This window comes from Bufo bufo, chromosome 1 (assembly GCF_905171765.1).
Source record: "Bufo bufo chromosome 1, aBufBuf1.1, whole genome shotgun sequence".
In the NCBI taxonomy this organism is placed as follows: domain Eukaryota; kingdom Metazoa; phylum Chordata; class Amphibia; order Anura; family Bufonidae; genus Bufo; species Bufo bufo.
The window spans coordinates 796,750,126-796,772,402 of record NC_053389.1 but is presented as its reverse complement, the minus strand read 5'-3'; the positions used below and the strand labels follow the sequence as shown (position 1 = coordinate 796,772,402).

The window sequence follows — 22,277 nt, the reverse complement described above, 5'->3', positions numbered from 1 at the left end:
TGGGGTTTTCTAATTCTCTTGCCTCTCTTTTAATTGAATGTTACTTTGGAGGTTTCTCTCTGGTTCATCTGAAGTTAATCCGAAAGTGGTGAAATGGAATTGCTCATTATTAAAGTTGTATGCTTTTGCTATTCTGATGATCTATCCTGTGAATAGGAAGGAGCCACCCCAATGGGACAGTGGAGTTATAATTACACCTGCTTGGTGCTGTACAGCAAGCTAGTACACAGTAACGAGAACACAGAACCCATATGAGTGCTGCACTTTCTTTTTACAGCTGATCAGCAGGGGTACCTTCTACCCAGTAAAACATAATTATGTAGCAAAGCTAGCAATATAGCTAAGCCAACCTCACATCTTCCACTAGCTCTTTCAGGACAAAAGTCCTTTATCAGAGCAAAGAATATGTTTTTTTTGTTGTGTTGTTGCAAGCAGTGATGGGCAGTTCGCAGTGTTCGCCAGCGAACCCATGCGGGCTGTCATCTTGACTCACAAGTCCGGCGTAAGCCCTTACCTGTGCCTGTGCCGCAAGCCAGTCTGAAATCAAATGCAGTCACCGGGAGCAGGCAGTTCCGAGAACAGCCGCTGGGGGCCTTCATCAGGCTGTTCTCGTAACTGCCTGCTCCCGGTGACCGCATTTGTATTAGACCGGCTTCCGGCACAGGCAAGGGCTTACCTGTGCATCGCCGGACTTGTGAGTCAAGATGGCAGCCCGCATGTGTTCTCTGGCAAACACTGCGAACTGGCCATCACTGGTTGCAAGGCCTTGGGGGCACCTCCGGGTGAGTACTATTTAAATTATTGAGACCAGTTGATGACAGCTGTAGGCTAGACAATGATCCTCTTGATTTCAGGGAAAAATATATGCAAATTATCATGTCTAACAACTGCTGGGATCAGATAGGCTGAGGAATATTACCATGCAGGATGCACTGATTTATTCTGTGATTGTTGCTAGAATTATATTACATAATAATTGTTTTATATTACTGTACAGTGTCTCTTAACAAATCCAGAGACGATCAGAAGAAGGCACTGGAGTCTCAGAACAAGCAGGATTTTATATTTGCATTACTGATGTATCCACCTTTACGTTTTCTTGCATTTGGTCAAGGGCTGCAATTTCTCACAAAACAGATTCAATACCATATCGTGACCTGCTATCGAAAGCCTTGACAGACTGCAGATCACATGCACTAGTTTTCCGCACATACAGCAGACATCTAGGATCAGGGCTGTATTTACCATAATTCATCCATAGCCTGGACTATGGGTATTTGGTTCTTCTGGGGCAGTATATTGTGCTACGTTGTGGTACTTGGTTGTGGGCCAATATTTTGTGCTGCAGAACTAAATACCAAAGTGTAGCACAATATACTGCCCTCTATGGTATTGGTGGCACCAGCTATAAATACAGCCCTGTGTAGGATAGATATCTCATGACACAGTATCGGAAAACCATATATTTGTCTTTTTTAATAGTCAGTCATCTCAGTAGTCTGAGAGGGAGAATCAGTAACTGATAATGGAGATGACACCCCAGAAGAAGGGGTACAGTCTTCTTATGACTGCTTGCCATTTCTAGTTTCCCACTGGATCTGGTAATGCTGCTTCATGTGCTGCAATACAGCCATGGTGCCTGCATTTGTATGTTTGCTGCTACTGGTGTTGGTACTACAGCAGACACTTACATTTTTACTCATGGATGACAAAGCAACTGCTTCTGCTGTTTGTGGTGGCAGGAGATGGGTGACTGTGGGAGGTGGAGAGGAGCCCCCTTTCAGACAATCTGGCGGCAGGTGTCTGCTCAGTAAACAATATTTCCTGGTAATAACGTAATTTGGCCTCCCTTTCAGAGGAAGGAAAACATTTCCCCATGGCTATCCAGTAATCCTCCACTGGGAAGATTGGGTGTCGCAACCGGTGTCACCATTAGGAATATGTGAAATGAGCTTTGGATCCTAGATCCGAGGTTGCTTCCCTCAAAACTTCGGTTTAATGCTGTACGGAGCTCTGCCTCCTGCTGCACAGTATTCAACTGTATCACTGTCCTAAAGACATAGATACAGTTGAATTCAGGAGAACTCCTGCAGCTTCTGGCCAGGTGCGTAGGAGAGAATCAGATCATTATGTACCCGGCTGGCGGCCCTGAGGAGGGCTTGGGAATTTCCCTGTAGAGTCTATGGCTAATCCTCCCCCGCTCTCATCTCTAATCTGTATGTATCCACATGTCCACCCTGCAAAAAAATAGAACATGTCCTATTCTAGTTCAATTTGTGGACAAGAATAGGCACTTTTACAACGGGACCTGCGGACATTGCAGGATGCACTTGGCCTGTATCCGTATTTTTCAGATCCTCTATTTACTGACCAAAATATATATATGGTCATGTGCATGAGGCCTAATGGGAATTAATAGTGCTATTGATGAACTAAAATAAGATTATTTGCTCTCTTATAAATTGTAGATAAGGTTTTTTAGGGAAAAAAGGTGCAATTGTGCAGCGTATGCAGTGAAATATATACTTCTGCACACTTCTGAATGGTAACATTCTAATCATATCTATCTAACAGGTTTTTGCACAGAAAAGGGGCACTGTCTCTTTAAAAGTTCATCTATCTTGACCGGACCACCGTCCGTCTTTTCAGTGTATAGGCTTCTGCACAATGCAATGTAAGTACTGTGCATAAGTCACAGCATAGCAATCAGCCTCTGTGTTGTTGCTAAGCTGTGCATGTCACTGTTATGGGGGCACTGTGGCTGTCACTGTTATGGGGGCACTGTGGATGTCACTGTTATGGGGGCACTGTGGATGTCACTGTTATGGGGCGGGGCACTGTGGATGTCACCGTTATGGGGCGCGGCACTGTGGATGTCACCGTTATGGGGGGGATGTTGTGGACTTCACTGTTATGGGGGAGTTGTGGATGTCACTGTTATGGGGAACTGTGGATGTCACTGTTATGGGGGCACTGTGGATGTCACTGTTATGGGGGCACTGTGGATGTCACTGTTATGGGGGCACTGTGGATGTCACTGTTATCGGGGGATGTTGTGGATGTCACTGTTATGGGGGGATGTTGTGGACGTCACTGTTATCGGGGGGGCACTGTGGATGTCACTGTTATGGGGGGATGTTGTGGATGTCACTGTTATGGGGGGATGTTGTGGATGTCACTGTTATGGGGGCACTGTGGATGTCACTGTTATAGGGGGTGTTGTGGTTGTCACTCTTACGGGGACACTGTGGATGTTACAGTTATGGGCGCTCAGTATGTGTTATATGGCTCATGCGAATGTGATCGGCCCAGGAATCACGGTCCATGTGTCGGCCACATTTTCCAGGCTGACCGTGGCCTCCCTGACCCAAACTGACTGTATGACAGCAATTTATGATGCAACCAAATTGGACCGCAGGGCAGTTGTAGTGTGCTCACCTCCTCATGTGTACATACCTTGCAATCAGATAAGCAACTGGCTGTAAAATAGTAATTTATGATACTATCTGACCACTGGGCGAGGCGTCTTTTAGATTGAGCAAACGCCCATCTGCCTGGGGCTTCTGAGCAAAGTACAAATGTAGCTGGTTCCTTCACTGCCCTGATAATGTGGACTTGGATAAGTCAAAGAGAGGTAGTACATTGGTGATAGGGACCCGTCTGCGGAAGCCACCTTGACTCCTGGTAGATGGGCCCGACACAATTTTGATCAAAATGTGCGCTAAGAGCTTCCTTTGATCCATTCATAGTAGGTATAGTACCACTTTTATTTACAATGATCCCCATTCCTCAGCTTTACTACTTATATGTGTGTGCAGCCATTTTTTTTTATTAATTATGTTTGCTTTATGGATATGCACCTATGATTATGAATAAGTGTAAATTTTCTTGTAACATGAGAATCTCTGACACCAGAACAGTAGACTGTATCGCGGATCATAGATTTAGATACAGAGGCACAGCAGACAGTAGCTGACATGATAAGCTTAGATACACACCAGGCAGTATCATACAAGGAAGGGTTAGCTACACCGCTCAGCAGGCAGTATCGCCTACAACAGGCTATGTATCAGGCACAGAAGGCTGTATCAAACATGACAGGATTAGATTTAGGTGTGCTTGCTGTATCAAGGCCAGCCTGTGACTCATCATTCTGCAGAACAACCATGTAAACAGGAAGTGCTGGATGTAAACAGTCCTTCCCGCATAGTCTGATGTCCAGACAGGGGGAAGGAAAGCACAGACATAAAAAAAACTGTTATGTGGGGCATATATATGCATGGTGAGTGGTGTTAGGAGCACATAAAAGGATTTTGATATTGGGACCAGACAACCTCTTTGTGTCATTTTACACAATTCGTTGACACAGCAAACCTCTAAAACTATTGTTTCATTTGTTAGAAGAACTTTTGTAAAAATCATAACGAATCCCTTTCATTTATAAGTAAAATGAAGAAAATTCTAAATTTACTCCAAAAAAAAAAAAAAAAACAGTTTGATAAATCAGAGCCACACGGTATGCACATTATAAGAGCAAGAAGAACACTTACCTTTACTGTCCAATAGACTCACAGCCAAAACCTCCCATGTGGTGATCGAATCTTTTAAGGTAATGGGTATAGTCTTGGTGGAGATCCTGTTAAAAAAGGCATAGAAATTCATATCTGACAATACTGGGCTGGGTTATCATTAATACTGATAACAATCATTGATTTCCACAATTGAAGGGTTGCATGGTTTAGGCAATTTTCTCACTTGTGTTTGGTGCGGATCCGTCATGGATCTGTACAGACGGATCCGTTCAGATAATACAACCGTCTGCATCCGTTCAGAACAGATCCGTTTGTATTATCTGTAACATAGCCAAGACTTGAACACCATTGAAAGTCAATGGAGGATGGATCCGTTTGATATTGAGCCAGATTGTGTCATAGAAAACGGATCCGTTCCCATTGACTTACATTGTGTGTCAGGACGGACCCATTTGGCTCAGTTTCGTCAGACGGATACCAAAACTCTGCAAGCAGCATTTTGGTGTACGCCTCCAAAGCAGAATGGAGGCAGAACGTAGGCAAACTGATTTTTTTACATTCAGAATGCATTAGAGCAAAACTGATGCGTTTTGGACCGCTTGTGAGAGCCCTAAACGGATCTCACAAACGGAAAGCCAAAACGCCAGTGTGAAAGTAGCCTTAGAAAAATATGAAATATCCAGTTGGCTAATTTTGCATTGAATTATGTAATTTTGGGATGTCACATTCCCATAAAATGAGGCGTAGGTGCAGCACCAGGCACAGCCCATGGAGAAAAGTAGCACTATTTCTGGAAAAACAATCCATTTTAGAAGTTGACAGTAGACTTATATTATACTCACCCATTGGCATCTGGTGCTTCATTCATTACTTCTGTCTTCCAAAGCCAGCTTTCTGGGAAATCTGTTCGGGATTGTATCTCAGCTTCATCAATGAATTCTTCCTCTTCTTGATCTATTTTTTTTTTAAAAATATAAAAAATCCTTAAACTATAAACCTGGTAATACAGCATGTATAGTTTAAATAACAGATGAGTCCACCAAAAAGTAAAATTTTGATATTAAGCCTGAGGATCTTCTGTGCTACCACATTTTTGTTCCAGATGACCTTGCAGTTTATGAAACCTCTAAAAGCATTGTATTTCACCAGAAATTTACAGAGGAAGCCCAAGACAATGTATAGAAAATTCCAGTTCACTGGTGGGACTAAAAATGTAAACAAATTTTTTATTTTTAATGTACAAGGTACATTATGCCGACAAAAATCCCAAATAAAGTACACATAATTGGTGTCACCAGAACTAGTAAATTATTACTAAAATGAAATTATTTAATCCGCATGTTGAAGGACATGAAAAGTAAAAATAAATAGCCATGGCAGAACTGCTTTTTTATTTCATCCTGCCTCCCAAAATAAAAACAGAATAAAAAGTGATCAAAAATTAATATGTTTACCAAAATGGTACCAGTGAAAGCATCAACTCAAAAACATATTCAAAAATATACTCATTTTAACCTTTGCTCATTCTGGGCTTAGGAGTCATGCGGACAGTCCTAATCAGTGATTGACAGCTAACTCAGCATGACTTAGGCCTCATGCACACGGCCGTTGACAGGCCGTTCCGTGCATCGGGGACCACAATTTGTGGTCCCCAATGCACTGGCAACATCCGTGTGGATTCCGCAGACTGATCCAAACCCATTCAACTTGAATGGGTCCATGGTCCGTCTGCACCACAAAAACGTAGTGTGTTCCACACCGTCCTTCTGGATTGCGGACCCATTCAAGTGAGCTGTTTGCGGGCCGCAATACGGGCTTGGCCAGGCAACGGCCGTGTGCATGAACCCTTAGGCTGGTTTCATATCACAGTTTCTTTTTCCGTTCTTCTGTTCCATCAGAACAGAAAAATAAACAAAAAACAGGATCCTGTAAAAAAAATAAAAAAAAACATCCTGTACATGCAGTACTTTTTTCCCGCCTTAAAAAAATGGTTCTCAGACTGAAATTGCTTAAACGAATGCCATAACAGATGCACAGGATCTTTTCTTTTTTTATAGGATCCTGTTTTTAGCTTATTTTTCTGTTCTTACATAGTAACATAGTTTATAAGGCCGAAAAAAACTTTGTCCATCCAGTTCAGCCTGTTATCATGCAAATTGATCCAGAGGAAGGAAAAAAAAAAACTGAGGTAGAAGCCAATTTTTCCCACTTTAGGGGAATAAAAAATTCCTTCCCAACTCCAATCAGGCAATCAGAATAACTCCCTGGATCAACGACCCCTCTCTAGTAGCTATAGCCTGTAATATTGTTACGCTCCAGAAACACATCCAGGCCCCTCTTGAACTCTTATTGTTCTCACCATCACCACCTCCTCAGGCAGAGAGTTCCATAGTCTCACTGCTCTTACCGTAAAGAATCCTCTTCTATGTTTGTGTACAAACCTTCTTTCCTCCAGACGCAGAGGGTGTCCCCTCGTCACAGTCACAGTCCTGGGGATAAATAGATGATGGGATAGATCTCTGTACTGACCCCTGATATAGTTATACATAGTAATTAGATCTCCCCTCAGTCATCTTTTTTCTAAAGTGAATAACCCTAATTTTGATAATCTCTCAGGGTACTGTAGTCCACCCATTCCAGTTATTACTTTAGTTGCCCTCCTCTGAACCCTCTCCAGCTCTGCTATGTCTGCCTTGTTCACAGGAGCCCAGAACTGTACACAGTCCTCCGTGTGTTGTCTGACTAGTGATTTGTAAAGTGGTAGGACTATGTTCTCATCACCAGAATCTATGCCCCTTTTGATGCAACCCATTATCTTATTGGCCTTGGCAGCAGGTGCCTGACACTGGTATCTACAGCTTAGTTTGCTGTTCACAAAAATTCCTAGGTCCTTTTCCATGTCAGTGTTACCCAGTGTTTTACCATTTAGTATGTACGGGTGACTTGCATTATTCCTTCCCATGTGCATAACCTTACATTGGTCAGTGTTAAACTTCATCTGCCACTTATCTGCCCAAGCCTCCAATCTATCCAGATCCCTCTGTAGTAGTATACTGTCCTCTTCCGTGTTAATTACTTTACATAGTTTAGTGTCCTCTGCAAAAATTTATATTTTACTGTGCAAGCCTTCTACAAGATCATTAATATATTAAAGAGAATAGGGCCCAATACTGACCCCTGAGGTACTCCACTAGTGACAGTGACCCAATCTGAGTGTGTACCATTAATAACCACCATCAGTTTTCTATCACTGAGCCAGTTACTTACCACATACAGACATTTTCTCCCAGTCCAAGCATTCTCATTTTATATACTAACCTTTCATGAGGTACAGTGTCAAATGCTTTGGAGAAGTCCCGATATAAGACTTCCATTGATTCGCCTCGGTCAAGTCTAGAACTTACCTTCTCATAGAAACTGATTAAATTAGTTTGGCATGACCGATCCCTCATGAAGCCATGCTGATATGGCGCTATTTGCTTATTTTCATTGAGGTACTCCAAGATAGCATTTCTTAGAAAACCTTCAAACAGTTTAACCACGACAGATGTTAAACTTACTGGCCTATTTTTTCCGGGCTCTGTTTTTGGACCCTTTTTGAATATTGGCACCACATTTGCTAAGCGCCAATCCTGTGGAACACTCTGTCAGTATAGAGTCCTTAAATATCAGAAATAAGGGTCTGGCTATGACATTACTTAATTCTCTTAGTATACGGGGGTGTATGCCATCCGGTCCTGGCGATTTGCCTACTGTATTTGAATTTTTTTAGGACGCTGCTGTACTTCTTCCTGGGTCAGACAGGGCACTTTTAATGGGGAATTTACTTTTACATTCTGCATTTCATCTGACAGTTTATTTTCCTCAGTGAATAGAGTGGAGAAAAGAATATTTAATATCTTTGCTTTCTCCTCATCGCTCTCTGCAACTCCCCCTTCATTACTATGTAGAGGGCCGACACCTTCAGATTTATACTTTTTACCATTTATGTAATTGAAGAACATGTTAGGGTTAGTTTTGCTCTCTTTGGCAATTAATCTCTTGGTCTCTAGTTTGGCTGCTTTTTTTAGTTTTTTACATAGTCTATTTTTTTCCTTATAGTTTTTCAGTGCTTCCTCGTCACCCTCCTGTTTTAGTGATTTAAATGCTTTCTTTTTGTCATTTATTGCTTTCTTTACAGTTCTATTTATCCACATTGTTTTTTTCTTGTTCCTTAACCTTTCACCTCTCACAATTAGATTCTTCTGATGGATCAGAACAGAAAAAGAAACGGTGATTTGAAACCAGCCTAAGCATGTCAGTAACTCAACTGCACTGCCCACGTGACTCCCAGGAATAGAAAAAACTGAGGTTTTGAATGAATAAAATTTAAGTTATACTAAATCTTTTCCCATCAGACCATGCTTGAATCTGCTCAGCTTATCCTGCTGGTGGGTTTTGGATGTTGTCGGGGAGATCAGTTTAGTTTGCTTATCTCTGCTTCCTAATTTGTATAATGAGTTGGGCCCTCATGATGGCATGTGAAAAAGTGATCTATGATTATTTTTTCCATGTCTTCTTACTTCTTTCTTCCTCATCAACTTCTTTCAGTGCTTTCGCAGATTCCCTTTTCATTTTAATGTGTTTGCAGCAGTCAAGGAAAGCAGTAATACATTTGTCTCCATCCGTGATGTGGCGAGTTCGACGTTCACAACTGTGACCCATGGGGTTGTCAAGCATGCCGTCTTGACAACATTTTTTCTCCAGCTCTTTATATTGTGATGCTGAAAGGATGAAGCAGATCATTGTAGGCTTTGTAACTACACCAACAAATATAGAAGTATAAATGCGAGCATGGGATATGGACAAGTGACCATTTATTGTCCTAGTTTTACCTTTTTGGTTCCGTTCTTGAATCAAAATACCTGAGGAACGTCTCCTACGCTTCAGATTTTGTTGACATAAAGGCTCTATGGAAAAATTTGACATTGAATAATTCTCATAAAAAGCAACATCAAGCTTTCCACCCCCACCGGCCAACCCCTATTCATGATTAAAAAGGTCCATCTAATTTTTTTTTACTACAGAAGTCTATTGCAGTTAGTACTTCCTGGAGATTCGTGTAAGGCCTCATGCACATGACCGTTCCGTTTTTTGCGGTCTGCAAACCGCGGATCCGCAAAAAACAGAAGCCGCCCGTGTTCCTTCCGCAATTTGCGGAACGGAACGGACAGGCCATTGTAGAAATGCCTATTCTTGTCCGCAAAACGGACAAGAATATAACATGTTAAATTTTTTTTGCAGGGCCATGGAATGGAGCAATGGATGTGGACAGCACATGGAGTGCTGTCCGCATCTTTTGCGGCCCCATTGAAGTGAATGGGTTTGCATCCGAGCAGCAAAAACGGCGGCTCAGATGCGGACCCAAACAACGGCCGTGTGCATGAGGCCTAAGGAAGTGGCCACCCCCACACATATTAGTGCAGTACCCCAGACCTGGGAGGGGGGGGGATCTATAATTTTTTTATGCTTTATATGCAATGCTATGTAATGTAATTTGATTCTGTGCCATTTATTCCAGCAGGAGAGGTAATGGTTGGCAATTGTTGGCAGGTTAGACCTTAACCACCCTGCCCTCACCTCTTGGTAGGAAAGGAGGAGGGAGAGTTCCAGTCTAGCTAGAGAGAGAAGGGAGCTCCTGTTTGGATAGTAGGAAGCCCATGTCAAAGCTCCCACTCTCAGGAGCTGTATCTTATTACCCTTTGAGGGAAACTTAGGAACCAGATATTCTTCTCCTATGAAAACACTTTAATCCTGCCTCAAAAAAAACACTTGAGAGACAAGACAGCAGAATGATCAGCGAAAATCAGCTTTACAGATACTTTATACACTGCGTGCAGAATTATTAGGCAAATGAGTATTTTGACCACATCATCCTCTTTTTGCATGTTGTCTTACTCCAAGCTGTATAGGCTCGAAAGCCTACTACCAATTAAGCATATTAGGTGATGTGCATCTCTGTAATGAGAAGGGGTGTGGTCTAATGACATCAACACCCTATATTAGGTGTGCATATTTATTAGGCAACTTCCTTTCCTTTGGCAAAATGGGTCAAAAGAAGGACTTGACAGGCTCAGAAAAGTCAAAAATAGTGAGATATCTTGCAGAGGGATGCAGCACTCTTAAAATTGCAAAGCTTCTGAAGCGTGATCATCGAACAATCAAGCGTTTCATTCAAAATAGTCAACAGGGTCGCAAGAAGCGTGTGGAAAAACCAAGGCGCAAAATAACTGCCCATGAACTGAGAAAAGTCAAGCGTGCAGCTGCCAAGATGCCACTTGCCACCAGTTTGGCCATATTTCAGAGCTGCAACATCACTGGAGTGCCCAAAAGCACAAGGTGTGCAATACTCAGAGACATGGCCAAGGTAAGAAAGGCTGAAAGACGACCACCACTGAACAAGACACACAAGCTGAAACGTCAAGACTGGGCCAAGAAATATCTCAAGACTGATTTTTCTAAGGTTTTATGGACTGATGAAATGAGAGTGAGTCTTGATGGGCCAGATGGATGGGCCCGTGGCTGGATTGGTAAAGGGCAGAGAGCTCCAGTCCGACTCAGACGCCAGCAAGGTGGAGGTGGAGTACTGGTTTGGGCTGGTATCATCAAAGATGAGCTTGTGGGGCCTTTTTGGGTTGAGGATGGAGTCAAGCTCAACTCCCAGTCCTACTGCCAGTTTCTGGAAGACACCTTCTTCAAGCAGTGGTACAGGAAGAAGTCTGCATCCTTCAAGAAAAACATGATTTTCATGCAGGACAATGCTCCATCACACGCGTCCAAGTACTCCCTAGCGTGGCTGGCAAGAAAGGGTATAAAAGAAGAAAATCTAATGACATGGCCTCCTTGTTCACCTGATCTGAACCCCATTGAGAACCTGTGATCCATCATCAAATGTGAGATTTACAAGGAGGGAAAACAGTACACCTCTCTGAACAGTGTCTGGGAGGCTGTGGTTGCTGCTGCACGCAATGTTGATGGTGAACAGATCAAAACACTGACAGAATCCATGGATGGCAGGCTTTTGAGTGTCCTTGCAAAGAAAGGTGGCTATATTGGTCACTGATTTGTTTTTGTTTTGTTTTTGAATGTCAGAAATGTATATTTGTGAATGTTAAGATGTTATATTGGTTTCACTGGTAAAAATAAATAATTGAAATGGGTATATATTTGTTTTTTGTTAAGTTGCCTAATAATTATGCACAGTAATAGTCACCTGCACACACAGATATCCCCCTAAAATAGCTTAAACTAAAAACAAACTAAAAACTACTTCCAAAAATATTCAGCTTTGATATTAATGAGTTTTTTGGGTTCATTGAGAACATGGTTGTTGTTCAATAATAAAATTAATCCTCAAAAATACAACTTGCCTAATAATTCTGCACTCCCTGTATGCTACTCATCATCCCCAGCCTTCTGCTCAGCTTTCCTAATGAACGTACAGTCAAATCTTATTAAGATATCCACCCAAAACTGAGTTTTCGTCGGGTGGTCCGGTCAATGAAAATGTTAAGAAATTGTATATCATGGAGCTGAAAATCTATCACAAAAAATCTGGATCATGGGCAGGTCTTTTCAAAGATATGGTCTTTTGAAAAGGTTTCATTTTCTAAAATTCCTTAATTTTTTCCTCATGCTTTATGTCTCATAACCAATTTTGTTTCCAATCTCTGGATCCACTAAAGAAATTAAACAGAAAAGTCTAGTGGGCAATATTTTAACTTTTTTCATGATTGCTGGTAAAGATGAGTGAACCAGTTCATAATGAACTGGGTTTGTTCCGAACTTTTCAAAATTTTAGCCAACAGACGAACTTTTTCAGGTTAATTTTGGACGAAACCAGTAAAACGATGCAAAGAACCATTTTACTGCACTTATCTGCAGGAAAAAAGCAGTAAGGAGGGAGAAGAAGGGGGCTTACATGACCCTGAAGTGGGGGGTGAGGCTTGCCCTGATAAGCTCTCAGGTCGACAGACAGCCTGGATGAACCAGGAAGGTGCCCTAGCAGAACGCCATCCTGTGTTAGCCTATGAATGACGGTGGATGCGTCTTATAATGTCTCCACATGGCTCCAATTATTTTTTGTGTGGTTGTTGACTTTATTCAAACCAGCATATATGAGATTACTACACCAATATTCAGGGTAGCGCACAATATTATCTTTAATAGCGAGTTTAGGTCTAAATCAGTTTCCATCTATTTCTATCTCCACATGGTTCCAATTTTTTTGGGTGGGGTTGTTGAATTTATTCAAACCAGCATATATACGAGATTACTACACCAATACGAAGGGTAGCGCACAGTATTATTTGTGAGTGATAACAAATTTAACCCTAAATCTGTTTCCATTTATTTCTCCATACAGGTTCAATAATTTTTTTTTTTTTGGGGGGGGGGGGGGCGGGGGGGGGGGGGGGGTTGTCGAATGTATTCAAATCAGCATATATATGATTTTGTCTCTTACAATATCATACCTCCCAATTTTTTGAACGTTCAAAGAGGGACACTTATGGTTCATTGCATGAAAGATCCATATTTCCTGCATATTTATACACTTTGATAGTGCAAAAATTATCTGAATATAGAGATTTGTAAAAATTCTAAAATTCTAATTGCATCGAATAGTGAAATAATATACAAGGTGGACTCTAATATACAGAGAGAAAATGTGTTCAGGAGCAGCACAACATGCGGCTTGTGTAGAGCAGTAATGGAGGTCATGCAACAGCTGGGCAGGAGATCACAGATCCAATGCGATCCAGGCATGTAGAGAAAGTAGAGGGCCACAGCAGCATACCCAGCAACTCTTCTTTATTAAGTCGATCACTTCACAACATGGCATAAAAACAACAGCAACGTTTCGGCTAGAAGTAGCCTTTGTCAAGCATATTTTACAACTAAAAAAAACAGCATATAAATCCAATATACTGGTACCACCCACACTCATGATAATCCAATCGACAGCAATGTTATATGACACACCTACCTAACATCAAATCACCGTGCTATTAAAACGCATTAATCAGCTGCTTCAAATACGTATCCATTGTGACCACATATTCACCTGTGTGGGGTGATCGCGCGTAGGCATCCACATGGCGGCTGGCGTCTCAGGGTAAAGAGTGCGCATGCCCATGAGTGTCATCAAAGGGCGGCACATACACATAGCGACGCCGCAACCTCCTATGACGTACACTTCAGCGTGGTGGCTGACGTCCCAATGTTAAAGTAGCGCATGTCCATAGGAGTCATCAGAGGGCGGCCGGCTTACGTCACGGTGCCGCACCTACTTATGACGTGACAGACTGACGCATAACAAGGGAGGCAACATAGCTACCAATAAGATACGTCCGCACCGCTAAGGTAAACAAACGGCGTGCTGGACATACGTTTAAATAAACACTAACACATAATTAGAATGTATTGTGTAGCGTAACTTAATTTATAAAAGAAAGGTCACCATGTCAATGCATGGATGAGATCCCCGCACTGGCGATCACATAAGATAATAAACATGGATACAAAGAATGACATATAGCATCATCTGTGAAAAAATCATCATGTTAAATAACCAGTCATTGAGACTAGTGACCAGATAGGTGTACAGTATATCAACTGTCATGGAATTACTCAATTGGTCTATTTAAATTATTTTCAAGAACATAAAAACAATATAACAGATGAGAGTCTAGCTGATTCCTGCCACATTGAACTCAAGATTGAGTCCAAATGGTTGTAAGGATCTCAGCATATAGATCCATTTGAGTTCCTTTTTTCTCAATATCGCATCCTTATCCCCCCCTCTCCGTAAGAAACCCACACTGTCTATTACCCTGAAGCGAAGTTGGTTTACAGAGCGTCCTGCCTCGACAAAATGTTTCGCAACTGCTGGATATGCTGCCCTCTACTTTCTCTACATGCCTATGGATCGCATTGGATCTGTGATCTCCTGCCCAGCTGTTGCATGACCTCCATTATTGCTCTACACAAGCCGCATGTTGTGCTGCTCCTGAACACATTTTCTTCCTATATCCTGATCTGGGGAGCGAGCACCGGGGAGCATACCTGCCTTTTTACACTCTTATGTGAACATGGATTTACTCCCAGGCTCCGGTAAGAGCGTCGATACGCCAAGCGACATGGCATATATGTATACAGATGAAGAGATTCAGAAATTGAGTGGTACAGATTCCAGTGATGTTTCCTTTCTCAGCACTCCTTCCATTGATCTGCTCAGGCGAAAATGTGAACAGGAATCAAAGAAACTGACCACAATAGAGTTACATCTCAGTACCTTGAGAGAGTATTACAGAAATCATTGCATCCCAAGGGGTTTGCGTTCCCATTTACTGCCGAATCTCTTTCCGAATGACAGACTTTTGTGCCAAATTCGAGGCGGTGAGTAACAAATACTCTTTTGACCTGATCCTGCTTAATATTGACTATGTAAAGAGGTTGAGAATATTAAGAGAACTGCTGCTGATTTGAATGCGCAAATCCAGGGCCTCATCAGTATAGATGAATTTATGGCACATACTGAGAAAATTGTGCAACAGGTCCAACGCCATAGAAGTGAAACCGAACAGGTTAAAAGGGAAAAATGGCATAGGGACCTTGAGGACTATCAATCTGGGAAAGTGTACAATTGGCGCAACCAACAGTCTCAAGGTAGACCTAGGAGGAGGCGCAATAGAAGATTTAATCACAGCCACTTTGGTTTTTCCACTTTTGATTCCGACTCCACGGATGAACCCTCCACGTCGGCTCCTTTTTTAGGTCAGCAAGGCGGCAGGGATGCCGCAGGGGCGGAAGGAAGCATCATCGGTCACACAAAAGGGAAACCGCCACCGAACCAAGCGATGCCCGTAAGATCAACCAGACGCAACCCAAGGAGATAACACAACTTGTTGTGAACATTTCATCAATTACACTCACTCCTGAACAAATTCAGGTACTGGCCCGTGGACTAAGTTTTTCTCCCACCATTGAGAGAGACTGGTTTTCTTTAGAGTTAGATTTACGTTTCTTTAGAAGTTTACTTTTGAAAAGTTTTTTTGCCTCTAAAAAGACGGATAATAAAATGTCTGTGATTGGTAAAAACAATGATGCTTTACTAACATGTAATGAATTGCAACTCAAGAAACCCAGTGTTTTTTCACCTCCTCATTCAAATCATGTGGTGGAGTCCTATATACATATAGTACATAGACAGATCGAATCTTTGAACTCCACCTGTCATGGTAGAAGTAACCTCTCTAAATCAGAGCGACAGGCCATCGTGTCATTAGAAGGGGACACTCGCATTACCATTAAACCAGCTGATAAGGGTGGGGCGGTGGTCTTCATGGATACTGCGATGTATATTGGTGAGATAGATAGACAATTACGCGACTTTGAAGTATATATGCGATTACCTGGGGATCCCAAATGGGATATCATGCGTGACATCAGGGTGATACTAGGGGAAGCACTACAAAATTCAATCATTGATGATGGTTTGTATCAATATCTTAGGGTGCTTCACCCCGTCACCCCGATGTTCTACATACTCCCCAAAATACACAAGAGATTAAATGACACACCGGGTCGACCGATTGTTTCCGGTAGGGGCTCGGTCTTTAATCCATTGTCTGTCTTTCTCAACAAATTATTGCAGATCTGGGCGACCTCCGCCCCATCCTATATCAAGGATACTGGACACTTTATCTAAACTACATGAGTTACAACTGCCCGCCCAATTTTTATTGGTCAGTTTTGATGTTGTGTCTTTGTACACATCCATTGACCATGCCTATGGGCTTGGTGTCGTCGATGTGGCCCTGGCCGACATGGGACTCTCCCCGGGGGTGTGCCGGTTTGTCCTCCACCTCTTGGAGGTAGTCCTGAGGAGGAGATACTTCCTCTTCGGGGACACCTTCTATCAGCAACAACGGGGTGTGGCCATGGGGTCTAATATGGCCACAACTTACGCTAACATCTTTATGGCCGAGGTGGAGGACAGACTGGTTTACCGTTCCCCTTTCTTTGGGAGGGTCCTGTGTTAGTGGCGCTACATAGACGACATCTTTATGATCTGGACAGGTACAATGGATGAGTTGGATGACTTCCACTCACATTTAAATGCGGGTGTCCCAGGACTGCAATTCACAGTTACGTCTTCAGCTAGTGAATTGCAGTTCCTTGATGTATGGGTTTATGTGATTGAGGGTCTTTTAGCTACGGACCTCTATCAGAAGCCCACTGATAGAAATACCCTTCTTATGCATGATAGCTATCACCCACGCAAAATGCTTGATTCCATTCCTTGGAGTCAACTCCTAAGGGTTAGAAGAATAGTCTCTGATGAAGAGATATGTACACAAAGGGTGGATGCCATGTGTACACGCTTTGTTGAGCGTGGCTACCCCAAGACCTTACTCGATAGAACTAAACATAAAGTTAAGTTGGTGGACAGGGATTCTGCACTTCAGAAATCGACGAAAGCCAGATCCGAGGCTAGGGTTCCTTTTGTCTCCATCTTCGGCCGGGACAGTGGTGATATTGCCCATGTCCTTAAAAAGGAATGGCACATACTCCAAAGGGGTTGCCGGAGATAGAAGAATTCAAGTCCCCGCCGATGATGGCATACAGGAGGAACCCTAGCCTACGGGATAGACTGGTTAAAACTGATAAGACAAAAACACAGAAATATAGTGGCAATTCTGGAGGAGCTGCTCAGCCCCAAACACTGTTCACACCATAGTTAGAGCAGCGGTTAGGACCCTCTGCCATGCTGAGTGACCGTGACGTGGTGCATGATGGGCTCCGATATTTTCCTGATAGGAACATATTGGCGAAAGTCTCAGCTTTTTATACCTGCATTTATTACCTGCCAGTATAGTCAGTGGTTTATCGGTTTGGTGCATTTTCTCTCTGTGTTTCATATGGTTAAAACTGATGTAGGTGATCAGTCTAAGACTGTACAAAAACTGCTTGCTCCGCGCAAAAATGGCACTTATCCATCAACAGTCTAATTATTTTTTGGCCATATACTACATCTGGTGCAGGCTGAGCCTGTGTCACCCAAGTGCATTTAACCATCAACAGTGTGGTTATTTTTTGGCCATATATTACATCAGGGGCAAGTTGAGCCTGTCATCCAGCGCCTAAAAAATAGACCTGACATTTCTATTCAACCAAATCTGTACTGTTTTAGCTGGTCAAGTTATTTGTAGTGACCGTAAAAGCACACTTTTTTTTCTGGGTTGAAAAACCATTCCCAAATTTGCCACTCTCAAAATAACTAGTTTCTGGTATATGAGGTCTACTTGAAATCTATCCCAAAAAGGATATCTTACATTGAAGGTACTGATAGTGTCATTCAGAAAAACCTAAGACACACGCTAGCGTGCTGATAGAATTCTGATTTTGTGATTAAACCTATACCTGTCACACAGCGCAAAAAAAAAACTGGTCTCACATCTCTATTCAACCAAATCTGCACTGTTTTAGCTGGTCAAGTTATTTGTAGTGACCGTAAAAGCAGACTTTTTTTTCTGGGCTGAAAAACTATTCCCAAATTTGCCATTCTCAAATTTGTGGTGAACGGGAACAATGAGGAAAACATCTAATAAGGGACGCGGACGTGGACATGGTCGTGGTGGTGTTAGTGGACCCTCTGGTGCTGGGAGAGGACGTGGCCGTTCTGCCACAGCCACACGTCTTAGTGAACCAACTACCTCAGGTCCCAGTAGCCAGCAGAATTTACAGCTATATTTGGTGGGGCCCAATGCCGTTCTAAGGATGGTAAGGCCTGAGCAGGTACAGGCATTAGTCAATTGGGTGGCCGACAGTGGATCCAGCACGTTCACATTATCTCCCACCCAGTCTTCTGCAGAAAGCACACAGATGGCGCATGAAAACCAAGCCCATCGGTCTGTCACATCACCCCCATGCATATCAGGGAAACTGTCTGAGCCTCAAGTTATGCAGCAGTCTCTTATGCTGTTTGAAGACTCTGCTGCCAGGGTTTCCCAAGGGCATCCACATAGCCCTTCCCCAGGGGTGGAAGAGATAGAATGCACTAACGCACAACCACTTATTTTTCCTGATGATGAGGACATGGGAATACCACCTCAGCACGTCTCTGATGATGACGAAACACAGGTGCCAACTGCTGCGTCTTTCTGCAGTGTGCAGACTGAACAGGAGGTCAGGGATCAAGACTGGGTGGAAGACGATGCAGGGGACGATGAGGTCCTAGACCCCACATGGAATGAAGGTCGTGCCACTGACTTTCACAGTTCGGAGGAAGAGGCAGTGGTGAGACCGAGCCAACAGCGTAGCAAAAGAGGGAGCAGTGGGCAAAATCAGAACACCCGCCGCCAAGAGACTCCGCCTGCTACTGACCGCCGCCATCTGGGACCGAGCACCACAAAGGCAGCTTCAAGGAGTTCCCTGACATGGCACTTCTTCAAACAATGTGCTGACGACAAGACCCGAGTGGTTTGCACGCTGTGCCATCAGAGCCTGAAGCGAGGAATTAACGTTCTGAACCTTAGCACAACCTGCATGACCAGACACCTGCATGCAAAGCATGAACTGCAGTGGAGTAAACACCTTAAAAACAAGGAAGTCACTCATGCTCCCCCTGCTACCTCTTCTGCTGCTGCAGCCTCGGCCTCTTCTGCTGCTGCCGCCGCCTCGGCCTCTTCTGCTGCTGCCGCCGCCTCGGCCTCTTCTGCTGCTGCCGCCGCCTCGGCCTCTTCTGCTGCTGCTGCCGCCTCGGCCTCTTCTGCTGCTGCTGCCGCCTCGGCCTCTTCTGCTGCTGCTGCTGCCGCCGCCTCGGCCTCTTCTGCTGCTACTGCTGCCGCCGCCGCCTCGGCCTCTTCCTCCGCCTCTGGAGGAACGTTGGCACCTGCCGCCCAGCAAACATGGGATGTACCACCAACACCACCACCTGCGTCACCAAGCATCTCAACCATGTCACACGGCAGCGTTCAGCTCTCCATCTCACAAACATTTGAGAGAAAGCGTAAATTCCCACCTAGCCACCCTCGATCCCTGGCCCTGAATGCCAGCATTTCTAAACTACTGGCCTATGAAATGCTGTAATTTAGGCTGGTGGACACACAACTTCAAACAGCTCATGTCGCTTGCTGTCCCACAGTATGTTGTTCCCAGCCGGCACTACTTCTCCAAGAGAGCCGTGCCTTCCCTGCACAACCAAGTGTCCGATAAAATCAAGTGTGCACTGCGCAACGCCATCTGTGGCAAGGTCCACCTAACCACAGATACGTGGACCAGTAAGCACGGCCAGGGACGCTATATCTCCCTAACTGCACACTGGGTAAATGTAGTGGCGGCTGGGCCCCAGGCGGAGAGCTGTTTGGCGCACGTCCTTCCGCCGCCAAGGATCGCAGGGCAACATTCTTTGCCTCCTGTCTCCTCCTCCTCAGCTTCCTCCTCCTCCTCTTCTTCCACCTGCTCATCCAGTCAGCCACACACCTTCACCACCAACTTCAGCACAGCCCGGGGTAAACGTCAGCAGGCCGTTCTGAAACTCATATGTTTGGGGGACAGGCCCCACACCGCACAGGAGTTGTGGGGGGGTATAGAACAACAGACCGACGAGTGGTTGCTGCCGGTGAGCCTCAAGCCCGGCCTGGTGGTGTGCGATAATGGGCGAAATCTCGTTGCAGCTCTGGGACTAGCCGGTTTGACGCACATCCCTTGCCTGGCGCATGTGCTGAATTTGGTGGTGCAGAAGTTCATTCGCAACTACCCCGACATGTCAGAGCTGCTGCATAAAGTGCGGGCCGTCTGTTCGCGCTTCCGGCGTTCACACCCTGCCGCTGCTCGCCTGTCTGCGCTACAGAGTAACTTCGGTCTTCCCGCTCACCGCCTCATATGCGACGTACCCACCAGGTGGAACTCCACCTTGCATATGCTGGACAGACTGTGCGAGCAGCAGCAGGCCATAGTGGAGTTTCAGCTGCAGCACGCACGGGCCAGTCGCACTGCGGATCAGACCCACTTCACCACCAATGACTGGGCCTCCATGCGAGACCTGTGTGCACTGTTTCGAGTACTCCACCAACATGGCCAGTGGCGATGACGCCATTATCAGCGTTACAATACCACTTCTATGTCTCCTTGAGAAAACACTTAGGGCGATGATGGAAGAGGAGGTTGCCTCAGGAGGAAGAGGAGGAAGAGGGGTCATTTTTAGCACTTTCAGGCTAGTCTCTTCGAAGTGACTCAGAGGGAGGTTTTTTGCAACACCAGAGGCCAGGTACAAATGTGGCCAGACAGGGCCCACTACTGGAGGACGAGGATGAGGAGGAGGTGGAGGAGGATGAGGATGAGGCATGTTCACAGCGGGGTGGCACCCAAAGCAGCTCGGGCCCATCACTGGTGCGTGGCTGGGGGGGAAACACAGGACGATGACGATACGCCTCCCACAGAGGACAGCTTGTCCTTACCTCTGGGCAGCCTGGCACACATGAGCGACTACATGCTGCAGTGCCTGCGCAACGACAGCAGAGTTGCCCACATTTTAACGTGTGCGGACTACTGGGTTGCCACCCTGCTGGATCCCCGGTACAAAGACAATGTGCCCACCTTACTTCCTACACTGGAGCGTGATAGGAAGATGCGCGAGTACAAGCGCTCGTTGGTAGACGCGCTACTGAGAGCATTCCCAAATGTCACAGGGGAACCAGTGGAAGCCCAAGGCGAAGGCAGAGGAGGAGCAAGAGGTCGCCAACGCAGCTGTGTCACGGCCAGCTCCTCTGAGGGCAGGGTTAGCATGGCAGAGATGTGGAAAAGTTTTGTCAACACCCCACAGCTAACTGCACCACCACCTGATACGGAACGTGTTAGCAGGAGGCAACATTTCACTAACATGGTGGAACAGTACCTGTGCACACCCCTCCACGTACTGACTAATGGTTCGGCCCCATTCAACTTCTGGGTCTCCAAATTGTCCACGTGGCCAGAGCTAGCCTTTTATGCCTTGGAGGTGCTGGCCTGCCCGGCGGCCAGCGTTTTGTCTGAACGTGTATTCAGCACGGCAGGGGGCGTCATTACAGACAAACACAGCCGCCTGTCTACAGCCAATGTGGACAAGCTGACGTTCATAAAAATGAACCAGGCATGGATCCCACAGGACCTGTCCATCCCTTGTGCAGATTAGATATTAACTACCTCCCCTTAACAATATATTATTCTACTCCAGGGCACTTCCTCATTCAATACTATTTTTATTTTCATTTTACCATTATATTGCGGGGCAACCCAAAGTTGAATGAACCTCTCCTCTGTCTGGGTGCCGGGGCCTAAATGTGTGACAGTGGCCTGTTCCAGTGGTAGGTGACGTGAAGCCTGATTCTCTGCTATGACATGAAGACTGATTCTCTGCTGACGTGAAGCCAGATTCTCTGCTTTGGGACCTCTGTCCAATTGATATTGGTTAATTTTTATTTTTTGAATTTTTAGTTTAATTCATTTCCCTATCCACATTTGTTTGCAGGGGATTTACCTACATGTTGCTGCCTTTTGCAGCCCTCTAGCTCTTTCCTGGGCTGTTTTACAGCCTTTTTAGTGCCGAAAAGTTCGGGTCCCCATTGACTTCAATGGGGTTCGGGACGAAGTTCGGGTCGGGTTTGGATCCCGAACCCGAACATTTCCGGGAAGTTCGGCCGAACTTCTCGAACATCCAGGTGT

The 22,277-nt window shown here is 44.6% G+C and overlaps 1 protein-coding gene across 1 annotated transcript in view; it reads right to left on the bottom strand.

The window, feature by feature from the left end:
• Nucleotides 1–22,277, bottom strand: part of LOC120986498 (complement C3-like) — a 445,179-nt gene that overhangs the window by 225,114 nt on the left and 197,788 nt on the right. The window contains exons 19-22 of the mRNA XM_040415121.1: nt 9,407–9,481; nt 9,095–9,295; nt 5,375–5,486; nt 4,551–4,636 (exon numbers count right to left, since the gene is read on the bottom strand). Of these exons, the coding sequence (XP_040271055.1) occupies nt 4,551–4,636; nt 5,375–5,486; nt 9,095–9,295; nt 9,407–9,481 (474 nt within the window). The remainder of the gene's footprint in view (nt 1–4,550; nt 4,637–5,374; nt 5,487–9,094; nt 9,296–9,406; nt 9,482–22,277) is intronic.